At 39.7% G+C, this 17935-nt stretch overlaps 1 protein-coding gene across 1 annotated transcript in view; it reads right to left on the reverse strand.

The window, feature by feature from the left end:
• fgd (faciogenital dysplasia) overlaps nucleotides 1-16970 on the reverse strand; it is a 270607-nt gene extending 253637 nt beyond the window's left edge. The window contains exon 1 of the mRNA XM_059944130.1: nucleotides 16811-16970. Within this exon, the coding sequence (XP_059800113.1) occupies nucleotides 16811-16946 (136 nt within the window). The 5' untranslated portion in view covers nucleotides 16947-16970. The remainder of the gene's footprint in view (nucleotides 1-16810) is intronic.
• Between the last annotated feature and the right edge of the window lie 965 nt (nucleotides 16971-17935).

Below are 17935 nucleotides of genomic sequence, written 5' to 3' on the forward strand. Positions count from 1 at the left end.
CAAGGCCTTGTTACTTCTTACCTTTCAGAAAGGGACCTTTTCAAGTGCTTAGCAACACAAAATGACAAAACAAAACAAAGACACATCTAGGCTTCCCAACCCTTCAAATCTGCTCTGGCATTCACTATGGTCATGGCTGCTCTGCCCAGGCCTTAATACCTCTCCTGTGCCTGTTCCTCATAGCCCTGAATTTCCACATTTTTCAAAAGCCCTGGCTTGAAGAACCTGCTGTGGGTGATGGTATCAAGGGTGCATCAAGGTCAGATGAAATGTGTCAGATGTTCCTTTCAATGAGTGTTGATTGTGCCCGATGAGTTTTTTTTTAAAACTGGTTCAGAATGGGTACTACCTTAAAAACTAGTCCACTAATTAACTCATCAAAAAGGTTTAGTAACCTTACAAAAACAAAGATAAAATTATTTACGTGGCATTTTTCTGAACTTTGAGGTAAACCAACATACTTTGCCATCTATCAATTAAAATTTAATCACAATTATAACAGAGAGAAATAAATACCAATGAGATAATAACCAGAGGATTGTCTGAAACTGTTGACAGTGAAAGTTTGGCTTAGGCAGGTGAACTCCACTGCTCCACTATGAATAGCACCATGAGATATTTTATGTCCAGTAGAGATGTATGTTCTGATGACCCTTTGTCTGGTATTTTCCCAGTGATTACCTATTTTTAATTAACTTATTGACTGCTGCCTGGATTCTGATTAAATTAAGTATTACTTAGTGTGAAGCCTCTTCAATTAATTAACTGGCTGTCCTGACTTTATTTTCCCAACATTCATCCTCTACTTAATTCATAATCTCCATCATTGTCAACCTTTACCTTGTATTTATTGTATTATTTCTTATTATTTAATATTGGTAGTTGATGAATTTAAAGCAATCTTCATTTAATTCAACAATTCAGTTCCCTTCACGCTTCTTCTCTGGCCTTTCCATGTAATCAACATCTTTTCTCCTTAAAATGTTATCTTTGTTCCCACCTGTGCAGACCTACCTAATTAGAGTGCATTTATATGATGTTAAGTTAGCTAATGTGCTGACTGAAACACAAACTGAAAAACAATGCTAGGTCCCTAACAAACTACACTTGCAACTACTATAACACATGTGAATGAACTCCTATGAAATTGCATCATTATGGGTCTCTTCAGGCCTAATCACTATGTTGCAAGCAATGAAAATTACCTTCAGGCTACTGACATTCTGAAATTAAATAGTATTCTTGCAAAATAAAAGCATGTGTCAATCATAGATGAGGTTATGTAAAATTTGCAGGGCTCAACATTTCTGTTCTAGGCAAGGAAAATAAGGAAGAGGATTCTTGGGGATAGGGTTGATGAGCGATTGGAAAACCATGGCCTAATTAGGGACAGTCAACATGACTTTATATGGGGCACGTCATGTCTTACTAACTTGATTAAGTTTTTCAAGGAGGTGACAAAGGTGACTAATGAAGGTAAAGCTGTGGATATTGTCTACTTGGATTTTAGTAAAGTGTTTGACAAGGTCTCTCATAGAAGGCTCAGCCAGAAGATTAAGATGCAGGGAAAGCATAGTGAATTAGCCATTTAGATTCAGAATTGGGTTGCCCATGGTAAGCAGATGGTGGTGGCCAATGGGACTTATTCAGGCTGAAGTTCTGTGACTAGTGGTCTTCCACTGTGGTCCATACTGGGCCTCTGCTGTTTGTGAGTTATATAAATGATCTAGATGAAAGCTTAAGTGGGTGAGTTAGTAACTTTGCAAATGATACAGAGATTGGTTGTATTGTGGACAGCTGAAGATTTACAAAGGATACAGCAGGATATAGATTCATTTGCAGATTTGGCAGAGAAATGGAAGACTGAGTTTAACCCAGCCAAACATTAAGTGTTGCACTTTGGAAGATCACATGTAAAGAGACTGTCAATTCAAGATTTAAGATTGTTTAATGCCATTTCCAGTACACAAGTGTAAAGGAGAACAAAATAATTACTTATCCGGATCTGATACAGCACAAAAAAAATCCACCATAAGACACGGAACACAGCAGTGAAAAAAAAACTCAACAAATATAAATATATAAGATAGATTATATACATTGATTGCATGTTCATAAAGTGACACTAGGTACAAAAGTGTCTATGCATAAGACGACTCTAACAGGAAATGATAAAGTAGTGGTGGTGTGGGCTGTCGAAGTGTGGGTTAGTGGGTGGAGGTGCTGATCAACCTTACTGCTTAGGGAAAGTAACTATTCCGGTGGCCCTGACATGGATGCTACGTAGCTTCCTCCCTGATGGGAGTGGGACAAACAGCCCATCAGCAGGATGGGTGGAATTTTTCATGATGCGACTGGCCTATTTCTGGCAACTTTCTGCAAATACATCCTTGATGGCAGGTAGGCTGGTGCCGGTGATGCATTGGGCAGCTTTGGCTTCCCATTAATGGCAAGGCCCTTAACGGTGTTGACGTGAAGGGTCTTGGGGTTCATATCCTTACCTCCCCGAACATGAGTGCACAGGCTAACAGGGCAGTAAAGAAGGTTTGGCTTGCTTGCCTTTATTAGTTGAGTTAACTACTCCTGAACGGAGTTCAAGAGGAGGGAAGTTATGTTGCAGCTTTATAAAACCCTAATTATAGGAAGGATGTCAGGGCCTTGGAGAAGGTACAGAAGAGATTCATCAGCATGTTGCCTGGATTAAGGGACATGTGCTATAAGGAGAGATTAGACAAACTTGGGTTGTTTTCTATGGAGCAATGGAGATTGAGGGAAGATCTGATAAAGGTTTATAAGATTATGAAAGGCATAGATTATGAGTAGACAGCCAGTATGTCTTCCCCAGGGTTGAGATATCAAATACCAGAGACATGCCTTTAAGGTGAGAGGGAGTAAGTTCAAAGGAGATGTGCATGGCAAGTTGTTTTACAGAGAGTGATGGGTGATGGAATATGCTGCCTGGGGTCATGGTGGGGGCAAATATGACAAAAGCACTTAAGAGACTCTTAGATAAGTATATGAATGTGAGGGAAATGTAAGGATACAGACATTTTGTAGAGAGAACAGATTTGTTTACTTGGACCTCTGATTAAGAGTTCAGCACAACACTGTGGGCTGAAAAGCCTGTTCCTGTGTTGTACTGTTCTATGTTCAAACTAGTATTGGTCACTACATATGGTCTTAACATCTTTTTGCTCAGATTCTAAAATATATTTTCCCAGCACTATTTTCAGTTTTCAGCAAGCAGATGTTTTTAACACCCAATTTTTTTTTAAAAAAACAATACAAAAGTAATAGCAAATTGTTTAGCTTACCAGAAAACAATAGGGAGATATAGTCAGAGGACTTATAATTTATTTCACAATCAAGGAAGTAATTAGTTCAAATAATTTGCTACGCTTAAGTCCACATACCTTCTTTGAAAATTGGGTAAGAAGTTGGATCTCTAATTCTATATTTTAGCTTTCATTCCATGTAGGAAATAACCAGAAGTAATATACAACTCAATACAGCCAAACATTACATTTCAGTGCATAAGCCTCTGTACAATGTTATCAAGCATACCCTTAAAAAGAATGTGGATTCCCAAGAGCACCCATCTCCCATGTAAAATAATCTCTATCACATCTGTACAACGCAAGCTATATTCAAGACACTGTAGAAGCAAAATACAACTGTCTTTCTTGGTCTAGAGAAAGAGTCATGAAAATGATTTTCCACTGAAACCTGCAAATGTTATAAATAGAATATGCCTGTGCCTTGTCTACTTAATTCAAGAAATATCCTGAGGCAGACCAGAGCTCTCTTTTGAGCATCTATCACATGGCTGGCATGTGATATCTTCTGTAAAAGGACTGTAAGCTGCAAGCACATTGACAAATGTTTACATTTAATTTATGAACAATGTTAAATTTGACATAATCTGGAGAGTTAATGTAATCTCTGATCCACAAGATTTTCTATTTTATGGGGCCGATACTATTATACATAATACTATCTATAAAGAACCCTGCTAGCTAAACTACTGTTAGTATGTAATCTTTCTTTTCAGGCAATGAGGAATTATGAGAGGCAATTTTAAGAAATCAAAAATCCAAGCTGCAATCTGATATTTGAATCCCTTATTGTTAAAATTATACAGAATGCATTTGAAATAGCCATGAATTTACGAAGGAACAGCTCAGACAAAGATTGTTTTCTTCACAAAGTTTCTCACTGAATAGAATTCCACATGATGTGTTCATCACGCTTTAATGTTCTGACTTCCTCAGACACGTACAGGTCAAAAGTTGTATTAAATGCAGGAAACAAGTGGACATTTGGGTGAAGTTATAATTTTCAACATCATTTTGTTTTCCACTTTCCTTTTAAGTTTCAATCAATAAGTATATTAGAAATACTACTTTCTCTACAAAGAACTACAAATATAAATAACTACTTTGTTTAAACATAGTTTTTTTTTCAAAAGATATATACATTCAGTTTTACAAAACGGAAAGGTACTTCCTGAAATTATAGTTCTGGCAGACTGTTCTATTGTTAAGGTCCCTGCAGGATTCTACACCACTGTTGCAGCAAAATAAACTACACAAAGTCGACAGCCAAACCACCATTTTCTGTTAATGAAAAGGTTTCAGTGTTTACCTAAACAAGTACTTTCAGTTGCTGTAGATACAAGGTCAGTTACAGAGAGCCTTTAAGCTGATGGTATGCTTGCTCACTTTGTTTTGAAAATACCAACTTAATTAAAATACTGACTCAGAAATGTAAAAATCACATACTTCACAGCTACAGATTAGTTGTCCAGTTCCACCATTCAACATCATTATAGTCAAAATATTAAATACTTGCAATTAATTAAATGAATTTACACAGAGATGTATTGTCTATAGCCCAAACATTTGTTTTTATTCTTAATCAATCTCCAACATTTGACCTCACATAATCCACCAATTTTAGTTTTTACTGTTGCAAAGGATTATACATTTCTCTGACATTAAATGTACCTATTGAAACCTACTGAATTATTTGAGTATAACATGGTCGCCTGCAAGAATATATTAGTCTTGGAAAGATTCCAGCATAGATCTATCTGTATCTCCTGATTTTAGAACATTATTAGGAATTTGATCAAAAATATGAAAAGGACATGATAGAGTCACTGAAGGTAAACTTTTCCCACTAATTGCAGAGTTCAGGGCCAGCCAGTTCTTGTAAGAAACCTTTTACAAAGTCTAATATGTTTAGAACACTTGTTCCCGACTACTGATGCTAAATCAACTGCTGGATGTAAACATATGAGAATAGATATGGTTAATAGAAGGTTGTAAGATAGTATAGATGTGGCCATGAACTTACGATCACAGATCAGACAAAATCTCACTGAATGATGGAACTGGCCAAGGAGCTAAGTGACCTATTCCTGTTTCTCATCTCCTACCCAATTATGATAAACTCTGATTTGAACACTTTCTGGTTCGCAATCCATCAAAATAATTATAACCCATAGCAACACACAAAGGTCTAATCACCCAGTTACAATGCTCGATTTTGCTGGTACAAATTGCAAGCAATTTGCATGGAAACCATCTGGTGCAGTTGTATAATAAAAAGTTCCACTTACCATAATTTCTAAACATTTTCCACTGAACCACCCCCACGGCACAGTTTCACCAAGAAAAGAAGGCAAATTTTAAGGAGCTAAATTTGGGTACATTATACAATAAATTACTAAAAAGAGCTTCCATTTGGAGGCCTTCCCATTTAAAGCCTGCATGCAGATTCTGAGAATCTATGTGTAGTTATTGTACAAAAGAACAAACAGGCACATAATTAATCAAATTATATAGTGGTAACCAAGTACTCCAAGTTTATCTGTTCACCATTAAAAACAATCAGAATCATATGAACTTAAGATTCTTCCTTTTAAGTAAGAATACATTGAGGCAAGAAATCTATGCTATGCCACAAAAATCTTTGTGCTTAATCTCTACCACTGAACATACAGCACCTATAAAATGTATCCCTTGGAAGTTTTCAAGTTTTATTGTTTTACAACATTGAATCACAGTGGATTTAGTTTGGCTTTTTTGACACTGATCAACACTCTTCTGTGTCAAAATGAAAACAGATCTCTACAAAGTGATCTAAATTAATAACAAATATAAAAAATAGTTAATTGCACAAGTATTCACCCCATTTAATATTACACACCAAATCATCACTGGTGAAGCCAATTGGTTTTAGAAGTCACATATTAGAAATATTGAGATCACCTGTGTGCAGTCATGAAGTTTCAATTGATTGTTGTAAAAATGGACTTGTATCAGGAAGGTCCAACTGCTGGTAAGTCAGTATCCTGGCAAAAACTACACCATGAAGACAAAAGAACACTCCAAGCAACTCCACAAAAAGTTTATTGAGAAACACAAATCGTGAGATATATATATTCTAAGTCACTCATACATTCTACGGCATAGCTGTAAATCTGCCTAGATCAAGCTGTCCTCAAAAAGTGAGCGAGTGACCATGCAAGAAGGGGACTAGTGAGGAAGGCCACCAAGAGATGTATGACAACTCTGGAGAAGTTACCAGCTTCAGTGGCTGAGATGGGAGAGATGGTGTATACAACAACAGTTGCCTGGGTGCTTCACCAGTCACAGCTTTATGGGAGGGTGACAAAGAGAAACCCACTGTTGAAAAAAACTCACATGAAATCTTGGCTAGAGTTTGCAGGAAGGCATGTGGGAGACTCTGAAGTTAGCTGGAAAAAGGTTCTATGATCTGATGAAAACAAAATTGAGTTTTCTGGCCATCAGACTAAACACCATGTCTGGCTTACGCACATCGTCAAAAATACACCATCCCACTGTGAAGCATGGTGGTGGCTGCATCATGCTATACGGATGTTTCACTGCAGCAAGCCTTGGAGGCTCATGAAGGTAGAGGATAAAATGAATGCAGCAAAATACAGGGAAATCCTGGAGGAAAACCTGATGCACTCTGCAAGAAAACTGTGACTTGGAGATTTGTTTTCCAGCAAGACAATGACCCCAGGCTTAAAGCCAAAGCTACACAGGAATGGCTTAAAAACAACAGTTAAATGTCCTGGAGTGGCCAAGTCAGAGTCCTGACCTACAATCCAATTGAGAATTCATGGCTGGATTTGTAAAGGGCTGTTCACTCACGATCCCCATACAATCTGACAGAGTTTGAGCAGTTTTGTAAAGAAGAATGGAGAAAAATTGCAGTGTCCAAATGTGCAAAGCTGATGGAGACCTTTCCACACAGACTCAAGTCTATAATTGCTGCCAAAGGTGCATCTACTAAATATTGACTTGAAGGCAGTGAGTAATTATGCAATCAATTATTTTGTGTTCAATAATTGTCATAAATTCAGACCAATTTGTAAACATTTGTTTCCACTTTGACACAAAAGTGTCTTTTTTCTATTGATCAGTGTCAAAAAAAGCCAAATTAAATCCACTGTGATTCAAAGTTCTAACACAATAAAACATGAAACTTCCAAGGGGTGTGAATACTTTTTATAGGGACCATAGACTTAGCAGTCATAAAACACGTGACATGAATTTTAAAAAGTGTTCATTTTTTTATTTTGTAAAATGAGACTTCAAAATATGTACTACAAACCTTAATACTTTAATGGCATATCAAAACAAAAAGATTTGGCCACCCCAAGGGTGAATGAGCAACACTTTATATTCTTTCTGGGTAGTCTCCAACCTGATGGCATGCATATCAATTTCTCCTTCCAGTAAAAATTGTTTCCCTTCCCCTCCACTCTTCTTCTATTTCCCACTCTGGCCTCTTACCTCTTCTCATCTGCCTTAATTTAGGGTGTGAATGAAGTGCCTATCACTTCTTCCTGGAGTCCCTCTTCTTTCCCTTTCTTCAATGGTCCACTCTCCTCTCCAGATTCCTTCCTCTCCAGCACTTTATTTTTCCCACCCACCTGGCTTCAACCTATCACCTTCTAGCTATCCTTCTTCCCTTCCCCCAACCTTTTGGTTCTGGAATCTTCCCTCTTCCTTTCCAGTCCTGAAGAAGGTCTGAAACGACAACTCTTTATTCATTTCCATGGATGCTGCCTGAGAGGAATATGGGCCAAACACTGGCAAATAGGAATAACATAGCTCTCAAACTTTTGTGGTGAGTATTACTTGCCATTTTTCAGCCCATGTGGCAATTACTTCATTTGCTGCATTACAAATGAAATTGACTATTGTGCAATCCTGAGCAAATATTCCCACTTGGCATCTTCTCAGAAACTTTTCTATTCATGAACTTGTCTTTTAAATATTGTAATTGTATCCACCTCTACAGTTTCCTTAGACAGCTACGTTAATACAAGTGTTAGGCTATGATATCTCTAATAAGAGAGTGTAACCACCTAACCCTATATTTAGTGACATCACCATCTCCAAGTACCCTAACAATCAACTTACCACTCACCCAAATTTTCTCCAGACTGGTCATATAAAATGTTGTGGTCAGAAGACTAAATCAGGGGATAGGTTATCTGCAGCGACCAACTAACTCTTGACATCTCAATCATAGGCAAGTCAGGAGTAAGCTGAAGTTCTCCACCTGCTTGGAAGGCTGCAGCTCCTACAACTAAACAATCCTGACAAGTAACCTGGTCAAAGCAGCCACTGATAGGAGAGGAGAGTGGACCACTGGAGAAAGGGAGAGAAGAGGGACTCCAGGAAAAAGTAATAGGCACTTCATTCACACCCTAGATTAGGAGTTCCCAACCTTTTTTATGCTATGGACCCTTACCATTAACCAGGGGGTCCATGGACCCCAGTTTGAGAACTCCTGCCCCAAATATTCATTCCCTCCACCACCAGTGTAAAATCAGTGGAGTGTGCGACCAAGTAGAAAACACACTGCAATGATACACCGATAGCATCACCCAAACCTACAATCACAACCTCCCAAAACAAACAAGGCAGTAGATACATAGGAAGACCAACAAGTCACACCAATATCTTGACTTGTTAATGCATCACCGCTACTGGGTCTAAATCCAATGGATCACGGGAGTACTTCCACAAGGAGCACTGTAGTGACTCAAGGGAGTTGCTCACCATCGCCTGCTTGAAGCCATTTATGGATGGGTATTAAATGCTGGTCTAGCCAATGATAATTTACCCATTTTCCAAGATCTGATGGAAAATAAAAACATTATCAATTTCATTCCAAGGGATTAAAAATCTACAACTCACAAATCTCTGTATGAAAATGTTTGTGATCTTAGTCTGAAATTGATCAGGAATAAATTTCTTTTTAAGTATATTTATAGTTTCTTTATTCCAACTTCCATTATCTGCAATTCATGATTAACTATACTACTTGTGATCAAACAGACTGACATTAATTTCTGATTTCAAATTGAACACAACCAGTACGTAATTGCTCTGAAGAGCTACATATTGTTTTACATATGAATGGAAATCCATAACCAGTGATAAATTATTCCTGACAAATATTTGTAATGGAAACATGAAGAACAACAACTTTTATTGGTAACTTTAATATAGCAGAGGTTACAAGGCTCTTATCAGGAATTTTTGACAAATAAAACCAGAATCTTAGTCACATAAGGAGAAAATAAGGTAAACGATTAAAAATTTGGTCAAAGGGGTATATTTTGCTGAACATCTTAAAATAGAGCTGAGGGTTTATGAAGAAAATCCCAGAGGCTTGGTTTAAATTGCTGAAGGCACAGCTCCCAATTGCAGAGAACTAAGAATTGTAGATAATCTAAACACCAGAAGACAGAGATCTGAGAGTTTTAGGGCTGGAGGAGATCACAGAGATATAAAGGAGTAGGGTGAGATTTGTAAATAAAGATGAAGCCGCAGTGTTTAGAAGGCGCTCATTCATGGCACACAAGCAGAAACGATGAAAAACGATCACAACATGAAGAAATAGAGACAAAATTCATAGTTACAAAAGCAGCAGAAGTGAGGCTCAATTCCTTAATTTTCAATTCTGATGATTAATGCAAGCAAGATACTTAGAAACATTAAATAATTTCAAGCAGAATTATAATTTACAGATGGAAACACAAGTACTCCTGTGTATATTCTCACCTCTCCTTGTATTAGGCTGCAATTATTTACAATTTAGGTAAGGAATTGCACTCAGTAACCTCTGTGGTCCAGAAATTCTTCTGTAGATTAACCGCAAGGCCCATTGCATGTCAATGCACATTCTGTGCCCTAACTCAGCACTGCAGTTAGAGTCTTTCCCCAGGGATGGAAATGTCAAATAATAGAAGGCATCGCTTTGAGGTGAGAGTGCGAAAGTTTAAAGGAGATTTACATGGCAAGTTCCTTTCCTTTTGCAGAGAGCAATGGGTGCCTGAAATGTGCTGCCAAGAGTAGCGATGGAGGTAAATATGACAGCAACGTCATATCTGCCTGTCTGTGTGGGTGGGTGGAAGGAGGGAAAGAAGCTTGTTTTGTTGTTGTTGCTTTGCACTGTTGTTATTGTTGTTGGTTAGTGGAGCATTGTGAAGTTTGCTATCTGGTGCCGGAATGTGTGGCGACACTTCTGGGCTGCCCTCAGCATATCCTCAGACTGTGATGGTTTTCAAACACAACCAATGTGTTCCACTGTATGCTTTAATGTCCATGTGGCAAACAAATGAATCTGAACATTTAAGAGGCATTTAAACAGACACCACCTACAGGCACATGTACAACTGAAATGAGCATCATGACTGACACAGACATCATGGGCCATAGGGCACATACAGATGCTTTACTGTTCTATTTTCAATGCAGTATTCTCTTACACACAACGTCCAAGATGCCTGGGACATTCAACAAGCAAATAAGAAAAGTTAGGGCACAGGACATGGTACAGAAGCTATGGCAGAAGTTGAGAATCAGGAATTTGGGGCAAGTAGGTCAAGCTGACACAAACAGCTACTTTTGGAAGCGGGATAAACTTTGCATCGTTATTATTGGAAGAGTTATGTTTCAAATGTAGTGGTAAAATTAGCAGGAGGAAGAGTCCAAAGTGAGGTTAGCCTGCAACCCTGATCCCTGTGAATGACCTGCAACAAGGGGAAACTCTGGGCTGAAGGGCACTGCCTGCAGTAGGTTCCATGCACCATAATTCAAAGATTGGAGAAAGCCTCACATTCATCACGGAAGTTAGTTTCTGCATGCGAAACTAAATTTGCCAGACATGCATTACGATCTGTTGGATACCACTGTATATGTCCAGAACCTACAATGCATCCTGTGCATGGGGAAACTATGTACAAAAATCCTGATCATCATTACAGTTAGCCTAAGTATCTGATCACACTCACTGGAAAACACTTTGTGCAGCCCACATAACTGTTGTCCAAAAGACAGGATTCCTAGGCCAATTACAATTTTATTTAAAAAATCATTTTCAAAATTCCAAAAATCTGCTAAGAAATACCCTCATGAAACCAAATATTATTCTCATTACAAGTTAGGTTATGTTCCTGTAACATCCAGCTCCTTTAAATATTCACAACTGGTAAATTGCAAACTCATGCTAACTAACACAAAGTTAGTGACCATCAAACACCAATGAACAGAGTATTTCACAGGAACTGAATATTTCGCTTTTTGAGGGTGGTTGGTGGGTGTGTAGTTAGGTGTTGAAAAATGGTGTCAGACCAGCTTCAGAGCATAATAGAAATTTGCACTTAAAAATGTTTCTGATGTGGGGAAGTATCCCACGTCCACAATCAAACTGATGTGATGCACCACTCTCTCTGAAACGTGAAGTCGAGATATCGGCTTTTATTGACTGGAAGAAAGAACAAGCAGTGGTTGACTACCATATTACATCCTGGAGACTGAGGGCCGGCTCAGGCCTCAATCGCCTTCATGCCGGGGTCTGTGGGGGGAGCCACAGGAGCAGTCAGCAGGGGGCGTGTCCAGACAGGTATATGGAGTTCACCACATGATGCAAACAGGGAAAAAAATGGTAAGGTGGATAAAATAAAAACAGGTGAAGAGAATAAGTTTCAGAAGTCCAGAGCACAGGCCTAGGTAGCCACAAGCACAGCTGCTCACAGGAAGGTGAATGACAAAGAGGTCAAGATTCAGTGGACTGGTGACAATGGGAGGTGGGAAATGGTGATAGTGGTGAGAGGGAACTGGAAGACTTGAGGAAGATTGAATCAGACAGGTGAGACATGAATGAAAGAATTTTGATATGAGTACTGTGGGACAAAACACAGACAGAATCAGTAGAATATTGAAACAGTGTGGGATATGATACCGAGTTGTGCATGTGTCAAATTTAGAGAGGTGAAGCAGGGAAGGCTGGTAAGAAAATCACATCAGATAAGGCATAACAGTCAAAAGAACTATAAATGGAATAATATATTTTTTTTTCACAAGCAGGGCACATTGTTTCAGGGCATGACTTCAGGATTGAACGACATCCTCTTAGAACTGAGATGCGGAGAAATTACTTTAGCCAGAGGGGGGTAAATCTTGGAATTTGCTGCCATGAGCAGCTGTGAAGGCCAAGTCATTGGGTGCATTTAAGGCAGAGGTAGATAGGTTCTTGATTAACCAGGGCATCAAAGGGTATGGGGTGAAAGCAGGGACTGGATGAAGTGGATCAGCCCATGATTGAATGGCGGAGTCGACTCGATGGGCCGAATGGTCTTACAATGAAATCTTATGGTCTTATGCAAGACTGTTGGGGGTCATGGATTGTATCAGGTGTGCGTGATGCAGCCTCCTCTATGTCCTGATCAATGGTCTCAGCCTGAAATGTCAACTGTTCATTCCCCTCCATAGATACTGCCTGACCTGCTGAGTTTCTGCAGCCCTTTTTTTTGTGTTGAACAATGTTTCTAGCATCTGCAGAATCTCTTGCTCTTATCTTGGGGTTTTTTGTCCAGACTATTGTGAAAAAGATCTTCACAAGGTCTTTGCACTGGTTAGCCGAAACAAGGATGAAGGTATTAGCAGAAAGTAATTTTGAAAAAAAAAAAGATGTAGGGATTAATTTTGCTTCTGAGGATGATTCTGGAGTAGTGGGAAGATTTAGAAGGAAAAAATCCTCAGATTGCAGGATGACCATACAGAACTGCATAAAACCATGAAGGTTTTTTTTCAGAAAAGGGGGAAACTAAAGGGCAGAGGTTTCATATGAAAAGTGGAAGATTTTTTGGGACCTGAGGGGGCAACATCATCAGGTAGAAGGTGCTGTGTGCATGGAATGAGCTGCTCGCAAAAGCAGTTGAGCCGGGTACAATAACAAAATTTAACAAACATTTGGATAATTACATGGGGTTTAGAGGGATATGAGCCAAATGTGGACAAATAGGATTAGTTTGGTGGGCACCATAGTCAGCATTGAAGAGTTGCGCCAAAGGGCCCATTTCTATATTTATTACTCTATCACTCACATAGTCTAACCAGACCTGGCAAGAAACAGCCAGGTCTATTGTGCAAAAGAAATGCTCAAGTTTACAGCTTTTCTGGGAAAATACTATCTGCTCACAAAACAGCAGACAACCTTTCAATCCCTTCCATTAATGATTTTGCCCCTTCTCTGCCAAGGATTTCATCTCATGCTGTTCTCCATTTGCAGTGGGGCAATAACTCCATCATCACTATTTCTTGCTCATCTATTACCAGGAACTTAGTGCATTCCTGTTTTCTGTCTCATGCATCATGCATTCTAGTATTCACTCAGCCTCCCTCTATAACCAAATTCAATCCCGTCTCCTCTGAGAAACATCTGTGTTGAATGGAAAGAAGCCAACCACCTGAGACGTCTGCCATTGGTCCTCCCCCTTTCATTCTTTTGCCCCCCTGCATTGTCTCCTTGCATGTCAGCATAAGAAGATTTCTTCTTATTTAAATGTTCCATATTTTAAAGGATGATACTTGCTCTCCATTGCACACTCAATGGCCGGAAAAGACAGATAGCCAGTGTGCAAGAAGTTTAATATCAATAGGGGAGAGCTAAAGATTAAAGAGAGTAGATAAAATCTCATTCAAGATGGACTGATGGAAGCAAATTACTAAATGTCAAATCCTGAAAATGGAAACTAGATTTAATTATCTTCCCCAAACTAATAAACAGGAGATACTTTACGTATTATCAGTGTTGCAATTACTAGTCAATTCCCCAGCTGATATTTTTTCTACTTTTATTTTCCCATGCTAACTGAAATTTATAATGCCTAAAAATTTCAAACAATAAAACCAAAATTCTGTATATATTCTCCAAAGCTGTGATCATCTGTGCCAGTCAATATATTTATTAACAAAATAATCAAAATTCTCTCTGTCCTAGTCCACCAAATATTCAGAACCACTGTCCAGAGCTATCAACCACAACTGTGTAGTTGGTGCTCACAGGACAGGAAAACTGTCATGTGCAATCTGCATGGCCCCTTGGTACAAAAGATAGAAATCCATGCCACATTTTCCTGTGAGGGCTTTTCATCGACAACAGTGGAGGAAATAAAATCACAATGCCCTGGTCACTATCTCAAAATAACAACAGATAAAACAGCTTCACCCTAAAAAAAATCTGGGAACAGAAACACCAGCATTCAATTTATGCAACTTCTTTTAACATTACAAAAAAGTACTACCTATTAAGAAGTAATCCCAGAGAAAATATAAAATCCCACATAAAGAGAAGATACAAAAGCATAAAAGTGCGTGCCACGAGGTTCAGGGATAACTTCTATCCCACTGTTAGCAGACAGTGGGATAGAAGCTCTTGTGTTATAACCTCACAGTCTACCTTGTCATGTCCTTGCATCTTACTGTCTGCCTGAACTGCATTTTCTTCATAACTGAAACATTCTGCTCTGTATTTGTTACTGCTTTTCCCCCTGTACTACCTCAATGCACTGATGTGATGAAATGATTTGTATTTCTGGCAAGCAAAACAAAGTTTTTCACTATGTGACAGTAATAAACCGCTTCAGTTTAAATCATCCGAACAGATTTTTTAAAAATTATCTTTTGGCAGTACTTGTCTGATTGACTTCTGTTTGACAAAGAATTCTTAAATGATCTGTTTCTGTGCTCCTGACGTACTCCAGTGCCAAACAAGTAATTGAACACAGTCAGCCGATAATTTTCCAAATATTCATTTCAAAACCAGAAATGGTTCATGACTCAAGAAGTGATGGGTACAAGCCCAAAAGGGCATGACGACTTAGTGAGAGGAGGCTGAGGGGTTGAAGTATATGATTTCAGAAGCAGTTGTTTGAATCCAGTTCCTTGAATCTTCTACTTCATTAAGTTTTTTTTAAATTTTCTGCTTCATCCAATATCGTCCACCACCATGCTTCTCTACTCCCAGATCCCAAGACTATGTACATGATAATGTCCAGTGTTCTCTGGCCCCAGAACCAGATTGTGGTTCCTAATTCCAGTCACCTCGTTCCCCGGTGTTTCCAGCTGCAAAGCTCTCTCTGTGATCCCAGATCCTATTCCAGCATCTTTACAAGATCCATCCCACTGTCCCAGTCATGTGGCCAACCAGTCCCCATACTCACTATGACACCCAGAGCTGCAGGTATAGTTGCTGCTGGTGGGCAGGTACTCCACAGCATAAAATCATTTAAATCCTTTCATTGCAGCTTCTAGACTTGAAATCAGTTTTATGAAAAGTCCGAAAATAAATAAGCTAAAACTCCAAAGACATCACTATTGTCCTCCCAGGAAGGAAACTTGTCAAAGTCACCAAGTTATCTCCATACATGATCTCAATTCCCAGTTTACTGAGGTAGCCTAAATTACTGGGATCTCACTGGGGCTTCTAGGGAGGATAACAATTGCTGACTGAGCAAGCACCAACCATGTCCAGGGATCTATATATATTTAAAATCAGATATACATTTAAACAGAAATTTCGAGCTCCACCCAGAGCACAACCTCCCTTCCCAATGACAAAAGGCCAGCGTCGATGATAATACGATTTGGCGCAATATCATTGTTCTTAGAAAGCTCTACCCTCACCTTACACAAAATGCTGGTGGAACACAGCAGGCCAGGCAGCATCTATAGGGAGAAGCGATGTCGACGTTTCGGCCGAGGCCCTTCGTCAGGACTAACCGAAAGGAAGGGTCTCGGCAAGGAAACGTCGACAGTGCTTCTCCCTATAGATGCTGCCTGGCCTGCTGTGTTCCACCAGCATTTTGTGTGTGTTGTTGCTTGAATTTCCAGCATCTGCAGATTTCCTCGTGTTTACCCTCACCTTACAAAACGAGAGCAAGAGTGGGAGAGGTCAACGTTCATCAAATGGGTTGGAGGGAAATGCGAAGAGCCTCAAGCCAACCTCCTCCCACTCTTCCTCTTCCCTCTCGAAACCCTCACCAACCAGAATAACTTGTATTTGGGAATTATTTATGCACAAAACTCTCTCCTGACCGAATATTATAGCAAGTGCTAATCATATCTCACATCTGTAAATGTACACCTTTACGAAACAGCGAGTAATTTTGAAACAGTCGCTGATTTTCGGCCAGAAGTATCATGTTAAAAAAAAACTTCATTACTTATCTAAAAAAATAACATAAAGAGCCCCCCCCCAATAACTCAACCGCCCGTTCTTCAAGGCTCGCTTAAATATTGTGTCAATCAAAGTTCAAACTCAATGTACAGAAAGTTAACGGATGCCCAGCAGCTAACTTCTATCCGCCCACAGGTCTTTCGTCAAGTGATGCCAGTTTACAGTCAGGGAAGAAGAGCCGGCCACTCCCCCAGATGTGCCGCCAGCTGCCCGGCTTTGCTCTTCAACTCACCGCGTGTGGCTGTCCCCCGCCGCGGCGGGCTGTGGCTCGCCGTCTCCCCGGGCTCCTGCCGGGGCTGGCTCAACGGTGACACCCTGGAGCTCAACTCCTGCAGGAGTGCCGCCTTCTCCGCTCTGCCCAGCTGCATCCCCCCTGCTTTCCCCCGTTACTCCCGTCCCGGCTTCGCCGACGAGCTCCCGGTCCTTTGCGCGCGCCGGACTGCTCGCGCGTGCACGGTCCAGCGCGCGCCGCTTCCAAGTGGGACCGTCTTCCCGGAGAACCAGGAGCTTTTTGCTTAAAGTTCCAACTGCCTCAATATTTTACAGCCAGTGATTTCGCAATGTTACCAGCATATAAAACCTACCTACCTCCACTCCCACCCACCCCTATCTCAGTTTTTTTTTTCTTTTCCAGGAATAGAGATTAAATTTGTTAGAGCGTCAATTCTGGCGGAGCAGAACATCTGCTTTTTGAAGTACCTCCCTCAGATCACTCCCAGTCCCTACACATTGGAGCTCAAAAAAACATCAAAAAAAAACATGTTTCTGATGATTCGTTTGAAAAAAAGCACACACACAATTTACTTGTATCTGGAAAAAACTGGACATGCGTTATATAGAAAGATTACAAAAAGAAACTTGCATTGATGGGAGTACTGAAGGGTTACATGAAAATGACAAAGACATAGATGCATTCCGACAGTTCACGGACCACTGCTCCTTCGGTGGAATCCTGACATCAAAAGAAGACACTTTATATCACGATCCTTCACCTTCTATTTTAAGTAAAATATGTATCACTCCATGCTAGTGCCTAGATGCACCATCCAGTCAGTGGCTGAATTGCATTATTTGGATAAGACACCAAATTCTGAGCATGTGCATGCAGAGGCAATACTGCTCGGAATAACTTATCCCCAAACCATATGAAGCTCCAAGAAATGTAGCATTGCAGAAATGCGACTAATCTCAAGTTACACTGAATCTCTCAAAGCTGCATAATATTAACAACAGGAAGAGTGAATAATGGGCTCTTGGTATGTGGTGTATGTGTAGGAAATTTATCTTTCCCATTCCATATAACTCTCAGATTATAGCAGCAAGCCAAGGCACCAGAGTCTTTTTATCTTTCTGAATG

The sequence above is a fragment of the Hypanus sabinus genome, chromosome 19 (genome assembly GCF_030144855.1).
Source record: "Hypanus sabinus isolate sHypSab1 chromosome 19, sHypSab1.hap1, whole genome shotgun sequence".
Lineage (NCBI taxonomy): Eukaryota > Metazoa > Chordata > Chondrichthyes > Myliobatiformes > Dasyatidae > Hypanus > Hypanus sabinus.